Raw genomic sequence first — 27,939 nt, forward strand, 5'->3', positions numbered from 1 at the left:
CACGGACCCCCCTGTTCCCCTTCCCAAATGGCAGTAGGTAGGTGCAACTCTATGTTCATTTGACCTCTAAGGTATGATGCTGAAGTTAAGAGTTGGATGGAAGAGCCACGTAAAAGAAAAGCTTTCCCATCGCTGTGAGAAAGAACGAAGCAACACAGAGTCCGGTGGAGATGTGAGTGCCGTGTTGGACTCAGCTCTACCTTGGCACTGGCATTAATTTGAGATTATATATATATATATATAATTATATATACATATATATGCATGTATAGGTATACATAGACATATATATATATATATATGTATGTGTGTGTGTATTTGTTTGCTATTTGTTTTAGCACACTGTCCCATTCTCAGGTCTAGATTTGGGGCAGTTGGTCCTGGGGACAGGTTGGACAGAAGGGGCCAGAGTGCAGAAGAAGCCAGAGATAAGAGTGAGGCCCAGGCCCCCCCACGCACAGAACATGGACCAGCCATAGCCATGGCTGATGTCGTCGGGAAGTCCGTACAGGTAGCGGGGGTAGCGGGAGAGCTCAAAGTTGATTCCAGCCACGCATGTGCACAGTGAAATGATGCAGAAGGTTCCTGGAGGAGAGCGGGAAGGGGAGAAGGAGGGAGGAAAAAAACAAAGAGAAGTTAGAAGAGTGATAGACATACCCCTTTCCAAGTCACCTGAGAAGAGCTAGTGCAAGCAGCAAGGAAATACCTAAGGGAAGATGTTTGTATAGAAAGTGGCGCAGTCTAGCGGCTCTGCAAGGGAAGAACTGAGTGCCACCAGAGCCTTGGATATTGTTCTGATGCTGAACAGAGCTGTATGGAGAAACTTCAACAGGAACAGGTTTTTTTCAATACGAGCACCCCCTTGGGAACCAGAATGCTTCAGGAAACCACTGATTTTTCTAGAATTTTGTTTTAGACAAATACAGAGTGAATCATTATGTTTCAGCATTTTGGGGGGAAAAAAAATCTTAAACTTTTTGTTTAATGTCAGTTTTTCAGTGATGGATTTTATGAAAGAAAATATTTCAAAATACTTGACATATTCTGGCTCTGTTGAAACTTACATTTGAAATTACTTGGGAGATTTTTTTTTCAGGCTTTTCTTATAACAATATCTAAAATCTTTCATTATACACCCCCCTGTTAAATACCACTGTCAAAATCTTAAAATCCCTCATAAAATTCAGAGTCTACCCTCTGCATGACTCCAGTCCCAATCTAGATGCCCTCTGCAGTGTTGAGGAAATCTTCAAAATATCCTATTCTTTTTTTCCATCTCTGCAGCAATATTTCATTTCCTCCCGAGAACACTGCGAGGACGGGCGTCATAACTCTGTCTGGTGGTAGGTGTTACAGAAAGACACGCGTATCAGATGAGGCTGAACCTTAGCCCACCCAGATGAGTCTAATTTTGATCTTTGGCCTCCAGCTTCATCAAAGCTAAACTCTGAGCTCCTGAAATGTCACAGTTGCCACCCACGCAGGAAATAATGGATAGCTACAGACGCTATGCGCCTGTCTCAAGAGATAACAGCTAAAGTCAATATAAAGTTGGTAGTTTGTTTTTCTTCTCTAATTCCTCCCTGCGTGGGCCTCTCTGAATTGCCTGGAGAGCCCTGGGCACAGAAGGCAACCTACAGGACGCGTGCTATAGTAACACGCGTGGTCAGTCCCGTGCGTCCTCCCGCTGCTCAAGCACAGATAGGTAGCATGCTACATGTGCTACCTGTACAGCACGTCCCGCATCTCTTCACTAGCAGCTGCTGGCAAAGAATCTCCTACTCTTTCTGCTCCCATCCCTAAGATAGCATGATCCTCCAAAGCAGTCACAGCCAGCCTGGTTTTAGTGTCAAGCTCCTCTCCTCTGGTGCCCTTGCCTCCCTCTGCTCCTTCTTGCCCCTGCTCCTGCTTCTCTTCTGCAACACTTTTCCCGTTCTTTCTCTGCTGCTTTGCTTTTCTGAGTTGCAGCTGCATTGAAGAAACAGATTTTACACTCCCCCCTCTGAAGACACAGATTATCTGGTGAATTCACCTGTAATTAGGCTCATAAACTGGGGACGTTTGTAAAAACATATATGCGCCACCAAAAATGTGTGGACTTTCCACCACACCCACCTTTATTTAGTAGGAACATCGCACAGAATCTGCAGGCAAATCTCTGTCATGGCCCTGCTGCAAAGTGACTGCCACGGATCTCTCTTTGTTCCCTCTTCTGACCACTGCTTTGGCTATCTGGACTGTCTTTTCTCCAATGTGTTTTGGAGTGCCACTTGTAGATACTCCCTGTTGTAAAGGTCAGGGAATATGGGAACTCTGAATGCCTCCTCTAATGCTATATATAGCTGCCAGATGGCCCAGGTTGTTCATAAGTACCCATATGTACTGACTTGGCAGTGTTAGGTTAATGGTTGGACTTGATGCTCTTAAAGGCCTTTTCCAACCTAAATGATTCTGTGATTCTGTATTATGATAGTGCCACAGGGTACCAGTCAGGACCAGCAAGCTGCTGAGGTAGGTACTATGCCTATTTAAGTAAAAACCGGCCTTCTTGCCTCTCACCAGCACCAAAAAAGTCTACAGTCAGTGCTCTGGACTTTTGCAAAAGCCTTCTGAGACCCCAGGGTCCAGAGCTGTCTTCAGAGATGTCCTATGCTACTTCAAAGCACAGGGCAGGATAAATGGGGAGGTCTCCCTCCCAGAATCCCTTACTCAAAAGTCAGGTGGTTTGATTAGAAACCACATATCCCTTTCCGTGTTTAACACGTCACTTAGGTTACCCAGTAACATGAAGGTGTCTGGCGAGAATGTGGTTGTTCCCTGTGTGACATGTCAACGTGACCAGTACGTGGTGGGATCGGAGAAAAAAGGGTCCATCAGAGCCACTGTGCTCCGGACCAAGCTCTGTGGCTCATTTCAAATGGCTGTGGTTAGAAAATGACATGTAAGGCCTCTCTTTTCTAGCAAGAACAAGAAAATTTCAGCTGTCTTGAAATGTAAGTTTGTTAGGAGAGGTGGGTGGGAAAATCTGTGCAGCCAGACTGAAGTTGTGTTTGCTAAGTACAAAACGGAAGGAAATAACTTTGGATTTCAAATACTACCCATGCTTTCATGCTTTGTCTTGCCTATTTTGATTACAAGCTCTTCAATGGAAGGAGCACTGCTTACTCTTTGTATTCGAACAGTGCCCAATATATTGGCACTCCACCTGACTGGGGGTATTCTGCCCCATGACAAACGAACAATAAAGAAGAATGAGTAACAACAATAGAGAATAAAGCAAACCATGAGCATGAGAATTCTTTAAAAAAAGACTGCCCCACCCTCACGTCCTGCCCCTTCGCTGGAGAATGTGCTAATCCCACGACGATACATAATGACTGCTGTGCACAATGTTAGAGGATGCTTAGCACGGTCCTCAGCCAGTCACCCCCCAGTGCTTCTGCAGGATGTCTTGTATGGCACAGGTTTATCAGCCTCCCTAGTGCTATTCATTACAGACACAAAAAATGCCATTTTATAGCACCTAGAGGAATCTTTATGGCCCTTCTATGAGTCCCATGTGCTGTTTGTATTCAGCAAGGAAGTTCCCACTTGTGGTTAATCTGGCCTCTCACCAGGAGGGCTACTGATGAAAACTGAGTACGGTTACTACCTCTGGACTGTTTGGTAGCTTTTCCTCATGAATTGTCAATCATAACACAAAGGATCATCCCTGCAAATTGCACAGTTGTTGGCCATCACAGTGGAAGAATCATGGTTGGAAGGGAGGCAGAGGCTGAGCTTACCCTTGGAAATGCAGCCTCTGCCAGCCCGGGGAAGCTGGGATGGCGGGAGGAGGGAGGCTCTTGCTCCTGCCCATGGCACTGCCTGCGCTATGGACATGGCGCTTCAGAGGCAGCAGGGCTGCAGCAAGGCATGAGTATCCCCAACCCTGAGACACGTCTCTCCCCAGAAAACAAATTGAACCCTTATTCACTTTCCTGGTAGGTTCCTGCTGTCAGTGAGATGCCCCCCTCTATGTGCACTAATGCCCCAGATGCCCAGGCAAACGTAGCAATACAAACTTTTCTTTCTTTGTGAAAAACACTTCCCATAACTCTGGCCCAAGCAGATGACCAGACCCAAAGGCTGGTGGTCCAAGGCTCAGCACTTGCGCTATGGCATTGGGACACAGAATGTGAATGACAGGCGGTAATAAGAGCTCACCGGGGATGTGCTGGTATGTGAGCTGGACGGGGAAGATAAAGACCATCTCCTTCAGCAGCTGGGGAGAGCAGAACGCGCTAAATTCTTTGTGCTGGGATTTACGCGCTATCAGTCTAAGTGAAACATTAATGAACGAGACAAGGCAACAGCGGCATTTTTGACAAAGGAAATTCACATGTCACTGCAAAATGCTTCAGTCAGGTGAGAGATGAAATTTCATGTAAAGCCGTGTCTGTGCCACAGACACTGCTGTTTGACATGTAGTCAAACCTCCACCCTGACTCCTCATCAGACAGCCGCCCTTCCTCGCAGGCTGGTTTTGACAGTGCCTGTCCCGCTAATGGACTGATGATCCACAGCGGTTTGGGCACCTGAGCTATTAGATACCTCATGGCTACCTTGTGCTTCTCCTTCATATATATTAGGGAAGAAGAATATTAAACATTGTATTGAATGTCTCCTCCATTTAGACTGGAAGCTTGTTTAGGACGGAGATGAACTTATTTGCTGTATATGTGTATAAGATTCAAGTCCTGCCGTCCTGCTGCAGGGGCAGACATGGTCAGGAGAGGGATGGCTGGGAAAGGTAATGTCTTTGCTGGTCAAAGCCTAATTCTGTGTGGGTTATGAGTCAGAGTGCTTTGCTGTAGCTGCTTTTAAGCATGTTTATATCAAGCAGACCCGTGGGTCTCTGCTGCTAGGAATTATTTGTTTTTTTCAGTAAACGCCCCTTTTCTTTCGGATCAGCCTGGCGGTGCGAGGGGTTGCAATGCCTCCGTTTGCAGTTTTCAAACCTTACCTCCAGGGGAGAGCAGAACTGCTTGTGAGTGAACTGATTTAAACACAAGCAGCCTCAAACCATCCATATCAAATATATTTGAATTTTGCCTCGTGCTAGTGCCCACCTGAACCATGTCAGAAGCCGCGTCCTTTGCCCACAGAGTCTGTGGGCTCGGCTTCCAGAGAAATAGAGCTTGAGGGATTTCACAGGGTCCACGGTGTTTTGTGAGGCAAGAACCGCTGCCTTTCTTAGATATACTGCAAAAGAAAGTGAGCCTTCGTGGTGCCGGTGCGCAAATAGGCCCCGCTATCGGGAGCTTCATCTAAACATCGCTGTCCCTGGTATTAGGGATGAGGAGTCTGACTCTAGCCAGTGTCCACCCCTTCAGCCAGCTGGTGCCACCCCCTGCCCCGTGACACAGGAGCTGACCATATGGGCACTCCTTTCTTTTAAACCACTTTTAATGGCAATCTCAGGTAACGACTTCTTTTGACTTGGAAAGGTACTGGGTCATTTGTGTGGTCCTCGACTCTGCCATGTCTGGAGGGACAAAAACTTCTTATCTCACCAGAACACAATTTATAGGAGTCCACCTCACTACACCTTCAGAGAAAGAAGGAGAGAAAAGAAAAAATACATTTCAGTGGATGTCCTTACCTGAAGAAGACATCACCAATTTGAATCCAAAGCCAAAAAACCAGTAATGAAAATGATCTGGGCAACAAGCCCACGTCTGAGACCCCCCTCTCTACAAATCATTTTTGTTATTATTTGGAAAACATTTCTTCCAGGTCTGACAGAATGACACGCGTCCTCTCCTTTCCCCCAACAACAGTCAGAAATGACTCACGAACTCTGCTGTCAGATGTACAAAGTAAACAAACCCCCAAACCCTGATTCTTTTTCCCTTCTGTTTTTTGCAGAGATAAAAATGTCAAGTATTGCTTATAAACACCAGTAGATAAAAAGAAAGAGAAACGTAAAGGTATGGATTTTAAGATGTCCTCTGAAACCAAGCAGTTCTCATATAAATGCGAATCTCTGCCTTTTAAAGTATTTTTAGTAGCTGTCATTGATGGTAATTTGTGGCCACTAATGTCTTTGGAAGGAGTGCTGTTTATTTAATTATCATCACTTTTTTTATTATAGGTTTATAGCAGAAAAAAAATCTCACAAGTGAAACAACATTATCTTTACTTTCTCTCTGCCCTACTAGTTTTTACTATTTTCGAGGTACATCAAACAAACAAATAAAATGAGGTCTGATCCTAAAGTGGAGTGCGTACCATTAGCTATTTAAATTATATCACAATCAAATGAAATTATTAAAGAATAAACCGAATTCCCTCCCAACCCAGTGATGACAAAAGCCTTTTGGAGGGAGCAGCTTTGCAGTAAACTCCTTCTGTGCACGGATTAAATGCCTCAGCAGCATGCAGCACTTGAGAACACTTTATTGCTCTGTGCATACACGCATAGAATATAAATTATTGCTTAATTATGTACTGTTCCAGCAGAAGCAGCTTGCAGCATCACCAATAGGTTGCAGAATAGCAAGGGGTTTACTGGAAAATTGCCCTTATAAAAGAGGCTAAGATGGAAGAAGTCTGACTGGGTGATGGAGATTCAGTGCGGTGTCCTTGTGAGACCAGAAACCCACCTGGCTTGGAACTTAATACTTTTTTATTTTATACTAAGAACGAGAGTAAACTGCAGGGTCTATAGGGGTGCTATGATATTGCATTATAGGCACCGTCTGAATGCAGTTTGCATTTGGCCTTTGGCCTCCTACCTCAAAATGTACCTTCAGCATCTGCACCCCTCCAGAGCTGTACGCCTGCTGCGTGTTACCTCAGCCGTGGTGCCTGTCCATTGAATTGCCACTGCGCAAGCTGTAATATGCTATGGCATCAGAGGACTACGTATCCTCTGTCACAACTGCAAATCCTTAACGGGTACCACCCTCCGGCTCATGTAAGTCAGTGTAATGTATGGAACAATATTATAGCAGTGGAATGCTGATGTCCAGTTTGCTGTGCTAGTACAACTGCCAGTCAGGCTGTATTGCACATTATAGCACCCTGCAGGTTTGCACATGGTGACATTTCTGCTACCATACCCCACGGTGCATGGGACTGCACCGAGAGTGGATACCCGTGCTGTGCACTAGCACAGCCGTTGAGCACCAACTATGAGCAAGCACCCGCTGAGGTTATGAGTTGGCACGTAAGGCAAAAGCAACGCTACTTGGCTAAAGGCACATTGTTTTGATAAAATGGGATAGGGAGAAATAGGGGAGTTGATCAAAGCCAGAGTTGAATAACCCTCTGATTACTTTAGCTGTGGTGATTCCTACAACCCACCCAAAATAACCTAGCAATAATAAAGCGACTTGACTGCAGCCATTAAGCAAACATAATGGCTCATGAATTTGCAGCCACAACAGAGGAGGCAGCAAAAATTGTGCCAGTTGTAGTAGTGGGATGTGATTCAGTATTTTAGTGAGAGCAGAAGGGAGAGAAAGGAAGAGGCTCTCTTAATGTCAAAATGAAGAAACATCCTAATCAAAGGCTAGTGAAATTATCCCATCCCTGTGCTGGCAAACACCATGCTTGGCAACAGGCAGAGGCTGCCAGCAGGTTTCTTTCATCCCCTGCAGTCTGGGCCTCCCAGGATGGCCTGGGCAGAGGCTAAAAGATTAAATGGAAAGGGGCACCGGATATCTGAGCAAATTCGAGCGAGTCCCTCACATCTCAGATTTGCCAGATGACAAGACACATCAATTTAGTATCAAACTGTACCTCAGGCAGGTGCTTCCCAGCCTGGCATTTGCCAGAGCTGAAGAGAAGCTTGTGTGGTCAGGTTGGGTTTGCCTTGTCACATGGCATCTCCCATAGCATGGGGAATCATGCACCACATTGCACTTGGTCTTTTAGCAACCATTCATTCTGCCTCTCTCCACATAAGGTCTTTTTCTTCCAGTCAAAAAACTGAACCTCCTTCAGAAGGAACCTCAGAAGGAGCCTCAGAGGGTCTGTGGAATCCTTCTTTTGTAGGAAACCTTTAAGTGCTGAAAAGTCTTCAGACAGCTGTTCTTCAAGACAAGTGAGGCTGGAGAAGAGGCACAGCACAAACAAATTCAGTGTAGCCTTCTTCCACGTTGCCTGGTGTGTGGCACTAAAAGTACTCTTAAGAGGGAAGACTTTCAGGCCTGAAAGAGCAGAGTTACTCACATGCCTTTTTAATCCTTTTCTTTGCTGAAGGCACTACTAAAGAAGCCACTGGGAGCTCTGGGTGATGGTGGTGGCTACCTGATTTGGATATTTTCCCCTTCAGGTGCTGGAGAGAAGCCTCTCTATTCAAGTGACCAAAGGACTCTTTGATTGTACAACTTCCAGTTGTTTGTACTGAATGTGAACTGAGGATCTTAGCTGCAAAAGGCTCTGGGCTCTATTACTGTTCCCCTGAGCTGACCTGTCAGGAAAAGAAAAATCCTTCTGTATATGCTGAGTGATACAGTTATTGAGATATAATAGCCAGAAATCAAAATAAAATATAATTGTCTTGTCAACAAGGACCACTGGACGCAGGCCACCCCTATGATGTTTATATCGTTCACGTGAATGCTTGGAAGCAGCAACTACCCTGACCCCTTTGGTTCTGCCTTAAAGGGTCACATTCTGAAATCTTCTTTCCTGTTGCAGAGGAAATACCTCTGAAGCCTCTGCTGCCCACACAAGTATGCAGGCATGACTCATCTCTGTAACCCTTGGAAGAGCCAGGTTGGGCAGAAACAAGGAAGGCCCCACTCATCTAGTTTCTGCCAGGTCCAGCTGCTTTTTCTGTGGAATTTCCAGTGGCCAGTTGGACTCTGTCCAGGCAGATTAGACCAAGCAAGCGTAGCAGTGATTTGTCCAAGGGGAATGTTGTTTTTCTAAGTTGACAACCTGAAGAGCCAAGAAGGTGAATCTAAGCCTTTATCAACAAGATCTGCCACACACAGAAATTTGCTCAACTTTCTCTCTATAAAGAATTCTTCCTGTCTAGCAAATCATGACAGTATTACTCTTCCTTCTGTTGCATGTGCAGTTTTTCCTCTTTAATGCCAGGCATGCAAACAGTTCAGCAAACATTTTTTATAAGAACCAACCCAATAATAAATTCCAGTTTTGTTTTCATTGTCTTCCTTTGGCCTTGATGCCTCTTGCCATTGAAATTCAGAAGGCAGTAACAAATCAAAGACCTGGTGACGTTATTAAGGGATAAGGAACAACCACAGAATTTTGAAATACACATAGCTTGTTTTCCAGGACTGTGGGTGGGGAAGTCTTTTGTGCGTCGATCGGATCTGTCTCCCCTACTTTGCTTCTACTTTAATTCACCTCTGTCAGCCCCCCAAAGACCTGCTGACATCCTTGAGAAGCAAAGTAGATTGGATGCCCTTCATAGACTACGGTAGGTTTTCTGTTCTTTTAACTCTACAAGGTACTGATACTTCTGTCAGTACCTCCCATCCTGGTGAGGGAGAAATTACAAGTCACTATAGCAGACTTAAAATGAACACACACGGGAATATGAATAGTTCTTTTTGCTGAAAAGCCAGAGTGAGCTGTCTCCTTAATTTACTGTGTGCCAGGTTCAGGGAGACTGATTTGATTTAAGACTGAAAAACAATGAGTTTATAGGTGCACATGCACTACTTGCCCTGTCTTTTGTTCCAGACTATGAGGGCTCTGCACATCATTACGAGGCCTTTCCTCTCCTCCTAAATGCCAGTGCTCTTCTGTGATCAGGTACAAAGTTGCCAGAATTGCCTGTGTTGGTATTTCTCCCCCAGTGTGCAAGTGCACATCTAGGAGCATCAGAAACGAGCCACAGGAAAAGAAATGCAACACATTTGAAGGTTGACTTTGAAGTCAGTTGATAATGTTTCCATGGAGATTAAATGCTATGGAGTTGACAATGAATTCACTCATTGTGCTGTTCCTTCCAGGAAAAAAAAAAACCACCTCTAAATGACTACACCCTGCAGTAGAGCTGCGTTATTGATTTGAAAAAAACATTTCTATATTCCACCTCACCTCCATTCTCTTATGGAGGTGTTAACTCGTAGGTCTCTGCTTTTCAGGGCTAGATTTGTCAGTAATGATCTAAAGAATCAGCTAAATTCCTGAGGTATTACCAAAAATGGCATCTAATGAAAACAGTATTCTGTGAGAAGGACATAACTCTGCTTTTGAACTTATGCTGTAGGGGATGCAAAGGTGGGTGTTATGATTCCCCTTGAGGAGTATTACAATATGAAATTATAAAATAGCATTTCAGTGGCAGGTACGCAGTGATGCACAGAAGCCCGTACAGTGAAACTAGGTAATTTTTCATATTTCCAGAAAGTCTCCTATTTAATTTTCAAAACGGGTGCCAGCATTAATAAATAAATGCAAAATGTGTTCTTAGTGCACCAGTAAGCATAGAGAAGTACGAGAAGTAAAGACATAACACGCTATCCCAGCTCTGCCTTTTAAGCATAAAATATGGTGAGCCTTGTCAGGCGGTCAGCTGAGCAACTGTTTCCCAGCTTGGAAACGCTAAACAGGCCACTCTGACATCATATTAAAACCGCAAAAGATGGCGAAGGGGATGTATATTGATGTGCATGATTTCCTAAATGTTCATTTTTTGAGTGAAAATAGGAAATTAGGTCACATTCAAAAGGAAAGTGATACTAATCTCTAAAGGGTGATTACTAATGGTTAGTCAGTCAGGACGAAGAAGCACCTCCAACCCTACCCATATATGTGGACTGGACATGTATTTGTCCAGTGGGCCTATACGCATGCGCATATATGTATATATGTGTATATATATATATGTGTGGACATGTATCCGTCAGTGTCCAGGTTTTGAAATATGTAAGAAAAGAAGGGTCACTCTTCAGGCTCCAGAAGCATACCCTAAAAATGGGACCAGAGATCATGACTTGCAACCTCATCTACAAGGGATACCACAAACTGTGTAGAAGAGAGGTGTTTGAAAAGAGGCACTGACAAATCCTGAAACTGGGGAAAAAGGGCATTTTTAAAAACAAGCTAACTCTTATTACCTTAATATGCAGCGCTTGGCCTTGTACGTTACTGCCTGATGGGCACTGAGGCACAAAGCTTGCACAGCTGCTCCATGCTCGTCTCATCACAGGTCCATAAAGACCTCCATCAGTTCCTTTTCTGCCTTCCCCAACACCCTTGTAATGTGTTTGATGCTTTTAAACAATCAAGAGCCTTAGAGAGGTTTAAACATTTAAAACCTATTAATGCTGTGCGTTAACTCAAGTTCATTCCAATTCAAGATCTTAAATCACTTTAGAGCGTAATGCAAAATTTAACTAAAACCACAAGTAGGAAGAAGAGTGTACACGTGTGGTGTGGGAGGCATGGCAGAGCGGGGACTGACCTTGTCCCTCTGGGGCTTGTTTCAAAGACTTTCATATCAAATTTATGGCATCTCTTGATACAAACCAGCATTTGTCTCCATCTGGAGGTCAATCCACATAAATAAGTTCTTACAGTGGTCTGCAAGGAGTTCTGCTGAATTCTAAAATTCCACTGAAGTTATCCAGCAGGTTGAGGGAGGGGATTCTGCCCCTCTACTCCGCTCTGGTGAGACCCCACCTGGAGCACTGCGTCCAGCTCTGGACCCCTCAGCACAGGAAAGACATAGACCTGTTGGAGTGGGTCCAGAGGGGGGCCACAGAAATTATCAGAGGGATGGAGCACCTCTCCTGCAAGGACAGGCTGAGAGAGTTGGGGTTGTTCAGCCTGAAGAAGAGAAGGCTCCAGGGAGACCTTACTGTGGCCTTTCAGTACTTAAAGGGGGTCTATAAGAAAGATGGGGACAAACTTCTTAGCAAGGCCTGTTGCAATAGGACAAGGGGTAATGGTTTTAAACTAAAAGAGGATAAATTCAGACTAGATATAAGGAAGAAGTTCTTTATGATGAGGGTGGTGAAACATGGTGAAATACTGCAACAGGTTGCCCAGAGGGGTGGCAGATGCCCTATCCCTGGAAACATTCAGGGTCAGGTTGGACGGGGCTCTGAGCAACCTGATCCAGTTGAAGATGTCCCTGCTTATTGCAGTGGGGGTTGGACTAGATGACCTTTAAAGGTCCCTTCCAACCCAAACTACTAAGAATAATGTTGTGGAAAAGAAAAAAAATAAATATGGTTACAGAAAATATCTTCAATCTTCAGTGTTGCAATTGATCATGTCACCACAAGTGAACATACTGAAGAATGGGTAGAGACTTTGATCATTAGAGAGAAATAGAAATCCCAGGTGCCCTGTAAGACCCTCTGTATTTCCAGATGAATTCCAAAGAATGTCTTTTACTTTCTCTTTTTGTTTATCTTTCTCCTTGCTTCCTCTTGGCAACTGCTATGAAGGTACTTCATAACTGCCTAGGAGATGTCAATCACAGAGCTTTGCCTTACACTTGCTGTATTAAATTGCTCCATTTTTGTTTCTTAAAATATTCAGCAGCAGAATGATTATTTTGAGATGGCAGGACCACAGTTGTGTAGGATAAACATTCTTATTTTGTACCGCTATGTGCTATTTTCAAAGTAGAGTGAGTTAAATTTGGGACGCAAATGACTCAACAGCTGGTAACGATCCATGGCTGCAAATACACAGATGCCTCAGTTGTCATCTACTAACATATGCACAGAGCAGGCAAAGGAAGCACAGCACACATGCTTGGGGATTTTGAAGACAAGACTCTCCATGGAGGATACAGAAGTGTGCAGCGCATCCGTACTGACAACTCTGCCTCATGGGCTCCCAAGCCCTGTTTTGAAGTCCCCCTTTCTCATGAGGTTTGTGTCCCCCAGTGTCAGCCTGGTCGTCAGCTCTTGGACACAGCGATTAGCGCTCTGGCAGCTACCGGGCTCTAGCACACACGATGGCATGAACCCCTGAGTGCATCCTTGTGCCTCCCAGAGCCTTGAGAGAGACCCATGTAACGTGGCTGGGGCAAGAGAAGGTGACCTGGTTGTAAACGATCAGTCCATCCTCTAGCTGTGGGGCTAATAAAGCGGTTTGTTGACTTACCCCTGGACTGAGGGAAGGAATATTTTGGAAGTATTTCTGAGAATGGAAGAGCATGGAAATGATTTCTAGAAGGTTGTTTCTCCCTGGATTAGAATACAAAAGCAAAATGCACTCATACATTCTTAAGTGGGTTGTTCTTTACTTCTTTAATAAACATCCTTTCTTGCATATCTGAAATAAAGCGTTAAATTGTGCCAGCACACCTGCATAACTTTATTTTTAATTCCCTCTCACACATCTTTCCTGCCTGCTTATCTCTGCCGCAGCAGCCAGCACTGGAAAGAATAGGTGTTCACCTCTGCTGTGGGAAAAGCTTTGAAGCTGACCTAAGCCCTGTGAGTACAGGCAGGCTGCAGAGAGCGATGTCTCTGTAGCACTCTTGGGTGGGTCAGGAGAAACCCAAATCAGCAGCAGAAGTGGAGCTGGCAAATGATGCTCGAATCCTGCAGATTGGCAGATCATCATTAGACAGGAGGGAAGAGGAGAGGAGGAAAAAAATTCCTGATGTTTCTGACAGCAAATGCTAGGACAGAAAATCAGAAAGGAAAAACTCCATAGCACTGCTGTATGTGTACAGCAAGACTTTCAGGCCTTTCAGCGCCAGTAAAAAAGGGAATTTCAGGCTCCCAAGCAAAGCCCCAAGCCCAATATTTCATGGAAAAATGTCACTAGGCAAAGACAAGAAATGAGCTGTTATGTGAGACTACAGATCATTTTATTACAGTTCTGCCTGGTGAAGCTAAATCACATGAATAAGGGCATTTAGCAGCTGGAATAATTTCAGAATAGACTAATTAGAGACTGAATTATTAATGGTAAAATTTATAATTGGCTCAAAGCAAGGTTACAGCAAGAAACACACTTGACTTCGCAAAGAATAATGAATATTTGCAAGGATAGTAAAATTATATGCTTCTCTAAGGAAACTGTTAGCAAATGGGGAAAAAGCCCTAAAGTGATCCTAAAGTGCATGTCACAAGACAAAACTGGCAGAGGCCAGATAAGAGTGAAGAGAACAGGTAAAACAGTAAACAAGTGCAGAGATGATTTATTGCATTTATTTGCAGTAAATTTGGAACAAAATAAGACAATGCAGAAGTCTTTCCCTGAAGGGCTGCCTTGTTAGGCATGCAGTAAAACCCCTAACTATTTCCCTGAAATGTGTTCTCAATACAAATTACAGACTTAGGAAAGGAAAATACATGAATGTGCAGCTGAAGGAGAGAGCTCTGATAAGGGTGATAAAAAGTCATTCTTTGTGGGTCTTTTAATACATTTACAAAGGCAAGTGATGTAGCTGTGGCCAGGGATGTAATTTGGCCAGGGATAATTTTGTGCTGAAGCAAATACCAGAACAAGATATTGGAAATGCCATTTTATATTTCCAGCTGGGATGAGGGACAGAAGAAGGTCTTTTTCAACCTAAACAATTCTATGATTCTATGAGGTGCACCAGTTAGGGAAGGGGAGGATGCAACCACTGCCAAAACACTGGAGCCTGCCACCCCACTTTCCCCACGGTGGGCACCGATGAGCAGGAAAAGGGGATTGGAGCATTTAGGTACAAAGTCAGCCCTGCCCTCAAAACTAGAAATAAAGCAAGCCATGTGATGTTTCAAAACAGCTGACTGAAATGAAATCAGAGCTGAACTGGGAAAGCAACAGGCTATCAGAGATTGTCTTTAAAAGCTGATTTTATAAAGCAAGTACAGTAACAAAAGATGTGGTGAGGTTGGGTGTGCATGGTTGCTGAAGGACAATCAACCTAGCAGAATCGAGATGCTGAAATGAGAAAATCCTATGAATGAATGTGCTGCAGAGCAGGTGGAAAAAGCAATAGTTAGGTGGATCTATAGCTTGTCTGCTTGTCATGGTACAGGAAATATTCTTAAACAACTTAATGAAGATCTGAAAGGAGGGTTCCTGAAGATACAGGAATTTGCCTTGGTAGATTTGCCAGTGTCCCAGTTCATAGCATCCCAACTCTTTGGAGCTGGAAATAAAACTGAAATTTAACTTCAAACTGGCAATGATATTAGCTACTGTTGAGGGAGTAAAGACACCAAGCAAAAGAATTGACAACTTTGTCGTGATAGTAAAACAAAACAAGTCAAGGATTTGAATATATTCAAAAGAACAACTCAAAGCCAGACATTGTGAGTACTACTTCCTGGGGACTGATGAGGAGGTCATGTCTAGACTTCAAAAAGCAAAGGCATGGTTTTGGTGCAAGTAAATATACGTCGGTCAAAACACAACATATAAAATGTCCCACATGCACTTCCTCAGGAAGGTGTTTAACTGAATTACTTTAGATTACTATTAAGTACTTGATGAGTGTGAAAGCTTCAAGTCTGCCACAGGATTCTGACATTTGGCAGTAGTGTTATAGATGCTTCTAAAGTTCCAGAAATTATTATAAAATTACAAAATTACTGGACAACATGCCCAGTATGGAGCTCTGACTGGTGCACAGATTTTCAACAATTCGCATGCAGAGAAAAAACAAGAAGCTGAAAGAGGATGTGCTTGGAGTCATGTACAATTTGAGTATGACCCACTTCTGTAATAGAATTAAACAGTCTCAAATAAGATGCATAAAATGAACTAGTCTTAGTGAAACTTAAGAGCAAAATTCCAAACTCTCAAAAAGGGAAACTCTCCCACCTTGCAGGATAAGATCATACTGACAATGCTGAAATGAAACTACAACTGATAGTGCAACTATATGTACAGAAGGCTATGCACTAGTAACATCGTGAAAAATGAGGTCAAAAATACTAAACATAAATTGTAGCATCCATCTGGCTCTGTACAAGCTGAGGGACTTAAAAAGAATCCTACGGTGGTCACGCAAATGCTGACTTCAGGACAAGGAATCCACGTACAAATTCTACAACAAATACAGAAAATTATGCACAAGAACTTGGGAAACCATAAGAGACCTGTGATTGCTGTTGATACAGATACGTTTGGACTAAACAGAAACGATGAATTATTAATAATTTTTAACTTGTTACAAAACATGCTGAATAACAGTGTAAAACACACTCTAGATCACAATTTACATGTCCTGGATTCCAGATGAGCTAATACCAGATAACAGCCTGCATTTCACAAATGAATTATTTCAGCAATTTGCTTGAGAAATTACATCAAGCACACTAAAGGAAGTCCTTATTAGGCACTGCCACATGGGCTAGCAAGAAGACTGTTCAGTAAATATAATAAAGAACCAGATGTCCAAGGAAACCATGTCTGGTCTTGTTAGATTATCATAGCACACTTCTCAGTGCTCCATTGGGATTTCCTGTCAAAGAATTATGGGCAATAAGGGACAAAACCCATAGATATGGTAAGCCAAGATTTTTTAAGCAGTACAGAAGAGCTATTTGTCTAGAAATTAAAACAGTAAATGCTACAAACATAGCTAAGACAAGCGGTGTTGCAAATCAAAGGGAAAGTAGATTTCAGGCTGATTTTACACAGTCTCCTCTTATCTGCCATGAGGTAAGATGTCATACGCCTCCCAAAGCATTTTTTCCCATTATTGGACCAGAGAAAAAGTTAGGCAAAACTAAGAGGCACTCTGGCTCTGTGAATTCTGAGGACCAGTAGGATGATATGTTGACAGCATTTACATCATGACAGAAGCAACAGCCTTGTATTCAAACACCGTCCAGCAATAAAAAGGTTCAAATTAAAAGATCCATTGGCTGTAGAAGGGCGGACTATGTAACATATGACACAGTCTGAAAACATTGATAGCTACTGACTTTTAGATTAGATGGCTCTAGTTGTGTATTTTATTAACTGACTGGTTCAATCTGTAGATGTTACTTCATGCACATTTGCTGTTAAAAGAAATCAGGAAGGGTATAGCGGTTGCCACTGACTTGTGCAAAACAAGAAAAAGAGTAACCTTTTGTAACCCCGATCCATGTGTCTACACTGGAGCAGAAAATAAGTTTGAACTCCTCCCAACATGTCTTTATTAAAAATATCACACATCTTGACAAAATTTGGCAGATAAAATAATCTGGTGTCTCTCATTTCAATTAGTTTCAGATTCCAACTGCTGGATCTTGTTATTATTTTGTCTACGCAATGAAAGAACGTGCTACTATCAGATGGCTTCTCTTTGCATAGGTACTTCCACACTGTGTTCAAGTCAATTATAAGCCTTCTGTTAAACAGTTTCAAGCAATTGGCTTTTGTGGCATGCTGTGTTTTTCTTGTTTTTCAGACCCTGAGTCATTCTTGTAGCTCTTCTGCAAACCCTCCCAATCTTTCCACGTCCTTCTTTAGTATGGACACCAGATTAGGATGTCCAGAAATAGTTTTGCTTTGCCCGGAGATGACCCCACCTCATGCTCTTATTGCATATTCCCATAAAAACTGGCACATTTAGCAGCTGCATTGCACTGAGAGCTCCTGCGCAGCTGGATGATCCCAGCAACCATGATCCCAGAGACCTTTTCAGAGCCGCTGCTTTCTGAGAGGCAGCCTGTTGTTCTGTGAGGATGACTGACACTTTTTGTTCCCAGTTGCATGACCTGTCTCTTCTGAAATGCGTATTGTTTGAGCATACCAAAAGATGGCTTTGTAAGCTGAGTGACCCATCCCATTATGCATGGTTACACTGAGTCTTGTTTCACCTGAAAACTCTTATCAACCATCTTTCAAATCACTGACAAACAAATAACATTAAGCCAATAACTAATCTCTGCAGCTGTACTAGAAACGCTCCCAAATTTCCAATGAGTAAACAAGACTTAGCTAGTTTCTAATAAATTTTAATTTTCTGTATTTATTTAGTATAGTCCTCATGTTTTAATCTGAATGTCATGCTGTAGTAAGTCAAATACCACACAGATATCTAAGCATATTAGAGCAAAATAGCCTCCTGTGCAAAATAAATACGCTTTTAATTACATAAGAAACACCAAGTTAATTTGGCAGACCCATTGCCCATGAAGGATTGACACCCACAACAAACTGTTTACAGGCATCCACGCATAGACCAGTGTGTGCTTGCACAAGGTACTAGCAGACTTCAAATGTGTTTGTAGGCACCAAGAGAGCTAATGTCTATGTCACCAGCAGCAACAGCACTGGAACATAAATACTTGTTATTCAAGCACTTAACTCCTCTTCTGGGACTACAGCAGCTTTCCTTTATTTCACACACTTAGCTGTGTCACACCACAGTACAGATGAACAGACGACCAAATGCATTGAAGTGATGATCTGCCTGGGGGGCAAAAACCCAGCCAAACAAAAATCACCAGCAGAGGAAAGAAGAGGGAACAGAAGTAGTACTGTTCACTTTGAGACATTCACCCAGCGCTCTGTTTAGGACTTGACACTCACACCCTTCGTTTCAAGTAACCATGTGCCATGAAACCTGCTGATGGCATCTGTAGTAAGAAAGGCTGGAACAGTACACGGGAAATGTTGGATGACCTTGAGGGCTGGTGTAGTAGAAATGGGAAGAAGCTCAAAAGCAGAGTGCCAGGGCATGTACCTGGGGAGTAGCAAACAGAACCTCTGTGGTAAATTGGGAGCTCATGAGCAGGGAATTACAAAGGAGGAGAAAAGCCTGGATGTATTATCCAACTGGAGGATGACTGTGGGTGTCCAGTGTGATGCAGCATGAAGAAGGAAAAGACAACCACAAAATACTTCAGGCAAGGGATTTCCAGCAGAGAAAGGGAACCGTCACGTCTCTTATACAAGGCATTGATCAGACCTTGTTTGCGAATGGTCCTTCTCATCCATATTTGAGAAAGGCAAGCACAAACAAGAACAGGTGGCAGAAAGGGCTGCTGGGTTGATAATTGGTCTTACAGAGAAAAGTCTACAAGAAATAGCATATGTAGAGTGGGAAAAGGAAAACAGAGGATGTCATTGCTCTTCATAAGCACATCAGAGAAAGAAAAGACACATAAACTAAAGGTTACATTTGACTCAAGAGCAACTGATGAGGAATAAACATAGGTTAAAACTTTGAGCACAGTTTCTAGTTATCAAAGTGTCCCAGTATGAAATAGGATAGTGGTGGGAATCACATCTGCATCGTCTTCAGGTTTTCACTACTAAGTTTATTAAGCTTATTAAGTTTAAGGGTGACAGTGTTACTTGCAATAGAGCACTGGACTAAACAACTTGGAAAGCCATATCCAGTCCTGTCCTTACGGACAATGTTTTGTGATAGAAGTAACATGTAACTACAGTTGTGTTATCCTTGATGTACACCAGAAGGAGCTCGGAATGAAACCAAGTCCAGATCGCCTAAAACAATTCTGAAAACATGTTTTCAGTGACTTAGAAAATGAGGGACATGTGGAAAGAGGGAACATGAAAACAACAAGGAAAATACATTTCTTCAAACACCAACATCCTTACCTCCCATGAGGAAGAGAAGCCCCGCCACATACTGCATAAGGCCTCGATCCCAACAGCACCCCAGCACCCCGATAATCCATCCAAAGAGGATGATGGCCACAGCCATGCCCATGAAGCCAGCTGTCATCCTGCGCAGATCTGCAGTGGGGAAGACAGAAAAACAACATGTGTGTGAATAGTGACAAATCAGCATCATCAGAGTTTCCTAACAGTCTGAATCCAAAGTGCTACTGATCTGCAAGGTCTTCAGTGTGTTTTGGCATGGGATGATTTGAGTAAGGATGGTTCAGAGGGGAAGACAATCCATAAATTAAGATACTAGCTTGGGCTGGGGAGAGAGAGAGCAGGTGACCATTTCACCACACAAGGCAGCTCAGTGCAGATGCACCCAAGTGACTTGTGACAAGTTGCTCAGGAGTTAGAAGTTGTAAAATGGCCTCAGTGCAACGTTGCACCTAACAGCTCTAGCCTCTGGGTACTAGCACAACATCTGTTTAAATCCTGCCTTCTCATCTCCATCCATTACTCCACTGCATCCAATGGATGCACCTGCTCAAACTGATAAGTGAAGTGGTCTCTATGCTTTGCTCCAGTGCGGGCATGATGGAGGATTCACCTCAGTTCTGACCCCCTCTGTGATCTTGGGCAAGTCACTGAACCCCTCTGGGCTGTGGCTTCCCATGTGTGAGTTGGGCCACAGTGCCTTGCTGTCCAGCGGTGGTGCCTGTGAAAGTCGGTACCTCCAGGATGGTGAGGCACGCAGATATTCTGGTGTCAGAGATGATAAATGCACTGCAGATACACGGCTGGGACGCTTTATTGCTCTCTCTTTTATCTAGATGGTAACCTTATCAGATGATTTTTGGTGAGGACATTTTTGAGCATTCGAGGGAGCAGTGAGAGTAGGAGGAGGGCAGGGGGCTCAAGTGAAGCATTTTGTGCTCTGCGAGTGGGGACTGAGTACTGCATCTGATATGGGTGCATGGGGTTAATCAGTATTTCATAAATAAAGGAAAGAGGTCCCTAAGACTTAATGCAAGGAACCCTTATAGTAAGACCTGGCTATATCACATATTTGCCTTCTGCAGAAAGGATGGCGCTACTGGGATCCCTCCTCCTGCATGTGCTAGGAAAAAAAAAAACTTCACAACTGTTTTTGATGTGAAATCTGGACAGGGAGACCACTTGGCAACTGAAATAGCAAGGACTATGAGAGCTAAAGAGCATCTTTACACCCTCAAATAATGGAACAGATGGGGGCATCTTCACTAACATTTGATTGTTCCCTGTCCCCCCTCATGCGCGCACAGAAAGTTTAAGCACTGATATATCAAGAGTATGTGTGCAGGGAAAATTCCAGCCAAGTCAGCTCTCCAAACATTTGTTTCCTTCTTGATACATTTTTTTTTTTTTTTTTTTTTTTTGCATAGCAATGTTTTCACTTTCTTTCAAGAAACAGAATGCTTATGACAGGGGGAGGAAGATTTGAAAACTGTGAATCATCCACCAGTCTCTGTGGCAGCTTTTCTCCTTGGCTGGCCTTCGACTGTTTCTCAATTTCTGTTATTTTTTTACCCTTTCCCCACAGTGGATCAAAAGGACCACTAATGCCAGCAGTGCAGATTCAGTAAATTTTGTGAACAGTGATAAATTAGCATCATCAGAGATTTATAAAACTCCTTATCCAAAATGCGAAGTGTCCACAAGGTCTATAGATGTGTTGGGACAGAACGATTTGATACCGTGGAAGGCAGCTTACTCAAAGCTGAGTTCATTATAACAATTCTTAGGCAAGATAGAGTTGCAGAATGCAACCCCTCCCTTGAAACTACAACTGGTTTCTGTAGATTGTCACTGGTTTTGGCAAGGAGTCTCTCTGAAAACATGAAGATCACCAGGCCTTCAGCCCACCAGTGACCAGGGCTCTTTTAACAAGATACGCATCTTAAAATTTGTATTTTTATCTTAGGTTTTGTGACTGTCACACACAAAAAAACCCAAAAAAAACCTCCCCACAAAGCATTTGAATATGTTCAAGGAGGTCTAGTGCAGAAAAATAAAAAATGCCTTTCCTGCAGAAACTCATACTTCCCACAGACAACGCTAGTCTCCGTTCCTTGGGAATTTCTCACGAGTGCTTTCTAAAACAAGCAGTAAATGTTAGTAAGCATCTTTGATGGCAGTGTGTCTTCCTACTTTTGAGTTCGTGAAGGCCTGGGCTCAATTTGAAACATAGATAAAAACATAAAATGTTTACTGTTTCCTATGTCATCTTCAATAACAGCACAACGCGTCTCTCCGAAGCGCTGCACAGCTGTCAGTGTCAGCTCGACAGAACCCTTCCATTTTAACTTGCGACTGCTGACTCTGGCTAACAGCACTTGCCCGATCTAATGGAAACATACCCTCACAACCTGCGCTTAATGAGCTGAATTTAAATAGCTTTATTCAGCGGCGAGGTGTCAGTAACTCCTCAGACCTACCCCAATGACTAGCCGATGCAGCCAGTTTTCATAGGTCCCAGAGGGGATCACAAGCATCCCCACATCCTATATACCAAACTACGGAATGGTTTTTACCCTGCTAAAATCAGTGTGAGTTTTGCCATTGAACAGAAGTGTGAAAGTAGCAGGACCAAGATTTCTAGGCTCAATTTTGAGGTTTGTTTCGGTTGACCTCTCTTCCTGATGGAACCTGAAATTCCCTTTCTAACAACACAACAAAATCCATCAGCATCTTAACTCTGGGCCTACATTATCTTTTGAAAAAACAGAAAGCAAACCTCTGGCAGACACTTAATAGTACATATAAAAAAAAAAAATTCAATTCTTTATGAAATCTTAATCCTCGCAAGTTGGTGGGCTTAGTTTAAGATTGCCATTGCTTAGGCCAGTTGCAAATCTGCTTCTTACAGGCATATCCATTACGGCTTATCTGAAATAAATCAAATATAAACTTTCTTTGCTACTCTAAACCATTTTGGCTTTTGTCCTGCTATAACAGTCCTTGGGGGCAGCCCTTGCAAATGGCAGTGCTGGGAAAGGGGGTTGCAAAGTTGGTTTCATAAACAGCCTGTGCTTGGCCAGCAGCATCTTCCCAGTGTTCCTCAACTGCCAGAGCCCACATGAAGCTGAGATCAGTGCTGGGAACAAGTCTATTCAAAGTGATTCTTTTGTGGGAAAGTACTTAATTTATGTAACCAAATCATTACCTTCAGGCTATTTAGTGAGGAGAAGACCAGGGAAAAGGAGCCTATATTCTCTGGACACAAACCCCTATTTGTGGTACTTTTTATGATTACTGTTCTGTTGGTGTGGTGCTCGACATGGAAAGGACAGCAGAAAAGCAAAGGTTTGCATTGTGTACTCGAGGCAATATATTAACTCCTTCAGCTAATTCAGGAGCAAGGGATGCCATATAAATAAATAAGAGCTCATTGGTACAAATTGATGGGGTTTTGTCTGCATTTGATTGGCACCAATAAGACCTTTCCTGAATACACCCTGCAAAGGCAAAAAGGGTCATGCTTTGTCATGTAACACCACTTCATGACGTTTGAGCACATCCTGGGTTTCTTTATTTTTCTGAAATTACTTTTATTTATTTTCAGACTATGAAATGAATGGTTCTCTACACTCCTCCTTTCCTTGAAAACCTCTCTGAGTAATTACACCATCTCAGGATCACGGCATGACAATCCCAAGCAACTGAAGGAGTGACTATGCCAGCAAAATGCATTGCTGAATCTTATGCAGCCAAATGGGAGCTGCAACAGCGAACATACCTTCTCTTAGCTCACTCGCTTGCACGGCTTAGCTGGTTCTACAGCTGCTCCTCTCCTGGATACCCATCCCAAGTCCTCACACTGGGGCAGAGTGCACAGATTGCAGGGGTACTTATGAGTTCCCCTTCTCCACCATCTAGTAACCCAAACCTTTAGAAATGTAGCTACAGGGTGCAAGTAAGGAAGGTGTTACATTGCTTGTTCTGTAAGACCTATAATACAGTTGATTTTCAATGCCTTGCCTGTATGATCAGTAGTTTCAATGATTTACTACATGGACTTTGATACCACCATCACTTGTGGGTGAAAGCGCAATATTGTCTTTCCACGCATGTTTTAGAGACACTGTCTTCATCCTGTTTTCTTTTTTATATTAAAAGACTAAAATCTGTGTGTGAATATCTTCCCCTTGGGAGTACCTTCCATGCCTAGCACTGCCAGAGGTGCTGCTGCGGCATGTAATAGGCAAGGAACTCAATCCTGACCCCAACCCAATGTGGATCATCAGGCAAGGAATACAGGCATCACGTTCATGTAGGCTGCAAACAACAGAAATTTCTTGATTGATAACATTGGAGAAGGGACGGAATGAAGTAATCCAATTGCCATGGCTGAAAGTGAAATGGTGAATTTGAAAGCCACAAGCTTCGTGAATCGTGATGAAAAGAGAAACATTAGATTTTAGACAACCTCCTTAAAATAGAGTCAGATTTTCACAAAACAACATGCATTTCCTAAAAGCATTTTAGTCTTCCGCTGGAGAATATTAACTCTAAAGGTTTTCTGAAGATAAAGGCAGACAGAAGAGCTGATTAAGATCCATTTATTTCCCAGAAGCATGGGGTGGAAGGTTCTCTCTGTCAGTTTGCAGATGCCCCTGCCCTTCATTTCACCCTGATATCTGTCCATCTGTATTTGTTATGAGCAATAAAGTAATTCATGCTGGTTGTCACATCGTGGAAGAAGTTTCACACCGCAGCAGCTGCAAACATAACATGTTCTGAATCAGCCTTGCTTCTTGAAAATTTCAATATGCCTTTTTGACTTCTGATGTTCTGTCCTCTTCCCTGAAATTGCAAGTCATCTTTCCAAAGCAACAGCTCAGTCTTCCTGTCGATAACCCTCTATCTTCCTTTCCACAGAGGGTTTAATAATACTTCCAAAATACTAGAGATTTCTTTCCTCACCACACATACAGGAAGGAAAATACGAGCCTCGTGTGAAAGATTGGGAAACCAGGTTGAGAATAGTCAACCTGCCCATGGCTACGTGAAAAGTTTGTGGAGGAGCGTAGAATTGAATCTATATTATCAGGCTTTCTGGCCAGACCTTTAACCACACAGCACTGCTTTTTCTTTCAGAACTGCTTGTTCTCAAGTGTTTGTTACCAGACCAAACTACAGTGCTTGTTATTAGACCATCAGAAAGTGCAATACCGCTGTAAATAGTGTTTCAGGTAGTCCATCCTACATCTCCTTTCTTCTCCCAACAGAGGAAGATCCATAAGGGGGACTAAGGACCCTGAAGACTGTATCCAGCATATCCAGAACAGCTTAGAAGACACTCTGAGTATAGCACCATTCTTTCCTGAGATGTCCCAACAAAAGGAAAAACCAAAAATGATATCACGAATGTATTTCTGTGCCCCTCCAGGACCAAATGTCAGAACATAGTGTTGTCACAAGCAGAAATAGACTGCAAGAGCATAATTCTTTAGCGTAATCCTTCATTGCAGGTCACTTTGATCTATACCCTCCTGCACTAGATTAATTTGTATTTGTCTTTACTGGTGTGGGATTAAAAACATTTGTACTTGAAAAGAGTCTAAATTGCTCCTTTTTCATCTTTTTCCAAACAAATATATGTATTGGAAATTGTTCAAGAACTGCACACAGTCCAAGAGCACAATCTACCAGATTTCACTAAGCTTTGTTTAAATGACTTCTCTTACAAAGAATCAGCAGCACAGAGGTACCTTTCTCTGACATCATCCGTTCTCTTACCTCACGCCAGAACTACAGGGGAGGCAAGATGTAAAATTGGACAGATGTGCCTTTTCCTGAATGCCAGCCCTAGCAGCTCCCAGCTACAATGAACGAGTATTAATGCAGGTGATTTTGAGTGGCATCTTCTGGCTCTCACGATTCTCTCTGCACAGCTTAAGACTGTATTTTGGATGAGGTCGGCAAGTAGAGGGTGAGGTTTTAATCTTTTCTTTATGCTTCAGGTATGGAGAGATAAGAAAAGAAATATGTATTAGTCTATCTGAGACGCAGTTAAAATCTCTGAGTGCCTTTTACTGAATCATGTGGCAACCCAATCTTCAGTTTAAAGATTACTCTAATGCAATCACAATGAGTACAACCCACTTCAACAAAAGTAACAGTGGATTATATTTATATGTAATTACTCTGCACCAGAGAGTGACTCGGAAATACGCATGTCACACACACATACACTAAAACACAACCCTCTCAAAGCTGAGAGAAAGAGCAGCAGAAGGCCCTCACAAAAAGAGAAACTGGCACTCTGAAGGATTTAGGTGAGCCTTCATATCACTAAGAGGTGCAATGATGTTTATAAGATACATGCATAACTTCTCCCAAACCAGAAAATCCCATCACCTTCTCTTGACTAGAGTTTGTTGGTTGTGTGATGAAGTGTTAAGTGTTTGGCTGCCAGCATGTATGAACGTGCCTATATGGAAATGCTGATAGGAAGCTTCACAAACTGGCTGTGGTCCGTGCTAGTCAACATGTCCCTCAGGACAGGGTGTAGAATGGGCATCCTGACACATGATTTATTCTTGTCAGGACAGACCATCTATCTGCATTTCCTCCGTCAGAGTTCTTAAGTGTTCTTGAAGTTATTTAAAACAGAAATAATCACAAAAAAAGTGCACTGCTGGCACCTCAGCCTGTGTTCCTTCATAAGAAATCCCACAACTTCAGAGTCAGGGGAGCAGTTCATCAGAGAAGGAATTAAGTCCTGTCCTTCTACAGAGGCTGACACCTTCAGAGGTTCATGCCGACAAACAGCAAACTCCACATGACGCTGCAATTTCTTGTCTCTGGTGAACCTTTTCATAAAGCACCTGAGAGGGAGGGGGTATCCCAGACCAGGTCACACACTGGTGTGTTACTGTCTGAAAGCAATTCCTCCGGTATCTGGGAAAATTACAGGGGCCTACGAAATCCTGCAGTGGCTGAAAGCACCATCTGGAGCTTGAATATCAAGTTCTGATTTTACTCTTGCCTTTTTCTCACGTAGAGCAGAGAGGAGACAAAAGAAAACCCCTAGATAATAACAGAGAGATTTAAGGCGGCGGTAAAGAAGGAAGGAAGCAAAGCTTGTTTAGGCGCAGAGGGGAAAAGGCAAGAAAAAGTGTCTTGTGAGGCTGAAAAGATGGACTTGTCTTCAAGAGACTTTATGATATGGATATTAGAGAGGTCAATGCATAAAGGAGGCATTTGCACAGCAGAAATTTAACACATCAGATGCAGCTCTACTGTAGAAGGCAGAAAACTTATGTTAGGTCTTGAACGAAAGGTGGCTATGAATACCATCTCATAGAAGGGTTCAGCCTTTTGCTCCAATCCTACATCCCCTTCTGCTGAAAAAGAAATGTTGGCCAGAGAAGAAAAAGGATCTTTTACTCTCTGCTGTGTTGCTATTCAGCTCTGAGTGACAGCAGGCTAGGAAGGAAACAAAAGCTTTGTTTGCAAACAAACCCTTACAGCCTCTCATGTAGTGGGCCAGAGTAGCTGAGCCTATGCCAAAGCATTATTCCACTCTACACTCCCTGCCCTAGCCTAGCCTAGCCTACCCTGCCCTACCCTACCCTAATCCAAGCTATTCCTTCCCCTCCTCTGATTCTGGAGAGATCTTTTTTCTCAGGAAGTACCTGAAGTTGGTCGTTTCTACTTAGTCAGTGATGTTCAAGAATGGATCTTGAAGTCCTTCTCTCTCCGGATTTACTATCTGGGCTTTTAGCACTACAATATATGATTGCCTAGGAACACTTCCAAGTTTTGGTCCCAGCAGAGTACACTTGCAATTTTCCCAGTCAACCCTTTTCATCCCTCATCTCCTTCTCTCATTCCCTGCAAACAAGGAAGAAAGTCTGAGGCACCTACATTTTTGGCCATCTTTCTTCATATTCATAACTTTAATCCTTCCTGCTCCTGCTAGGTGAGGCCACGCAAAGCAAACATTTCCCAGTTGTAGCCATGCCAAGAGGCTTTTCATTACACATCTTTCACAGGTTATGCAGGTGTTGAAGAATTTGAGGCACATGTAATAAAATGGCTTTTGCTCAATTTCAATGTGAACTTTGGGACTTTATCAGGGCTGAGCTTTTTTCATTTTTCTCCCTTCCCATTATCATAGAATCATAGAATCGCTTTGGTTGGAAAAGACCTTTAAGATCATCGAGTCCAACCTTTAACCTAACCCTGCCATCCCACCACTAAACCATGTCCCTAAGCACCTCATCTATCCTTCTTTTAAATACCTCCAAGGATGAGGACTCTACCACCTCCCTGGGCAGCCCATTCCAGAGCCTGACAACCCTTTCAGTGAAGAAGTTTTTCCTAATATCTAATCTAAACCTGCCCTGGCGCAGCTTCAAACCATTCCCCCTCATCCTATCA

General features: G+C 43.1%; 1 protein-coding gene across 1 annotated transcript in view; it reads right to left on the reverse strand.

Annotated features, from left to right (window-relative positions):
* Nucleotides 1-334: 334 nt before the first annotated feature.
* TMEM178B (transmembrane protein 178B) overlaps nucleotides 335-27,939 on the reverse strand; it is a 229,897-nt gene continuing 202,292 nt past the window's right edge. The window contains exons 3-4 of the mRNA XM_009649225.2: nucleotides 19,504-19,641; nucleotides 335-585 (exon numbers count right to left, since the gene is read on the reverse strand). Coding sequence (XP_009647520.1) covers nucleotides 335-585; nucleotides 19,504-19,641 — 389 coding nt within the window. The remainder of the gene's footprint in view (nucleotides 586-19,503; nucleotides 19,642-27,939) is intronic.

Source organism: Egretta garzetta, unplaced genomic scaffold, assembly GCF_000687185.1.
Source record: "Egretta garzetta isolate BGI_Z169 unplaced genomic scaffold, ASM68718v1 scaffold321, whole genome shotgun sequence".
NCBI lineage: Eukaryota > Metazoa > Chordata > Aves > Pelecaniformes > Ardeidae > Egretta > Egretta garzetta.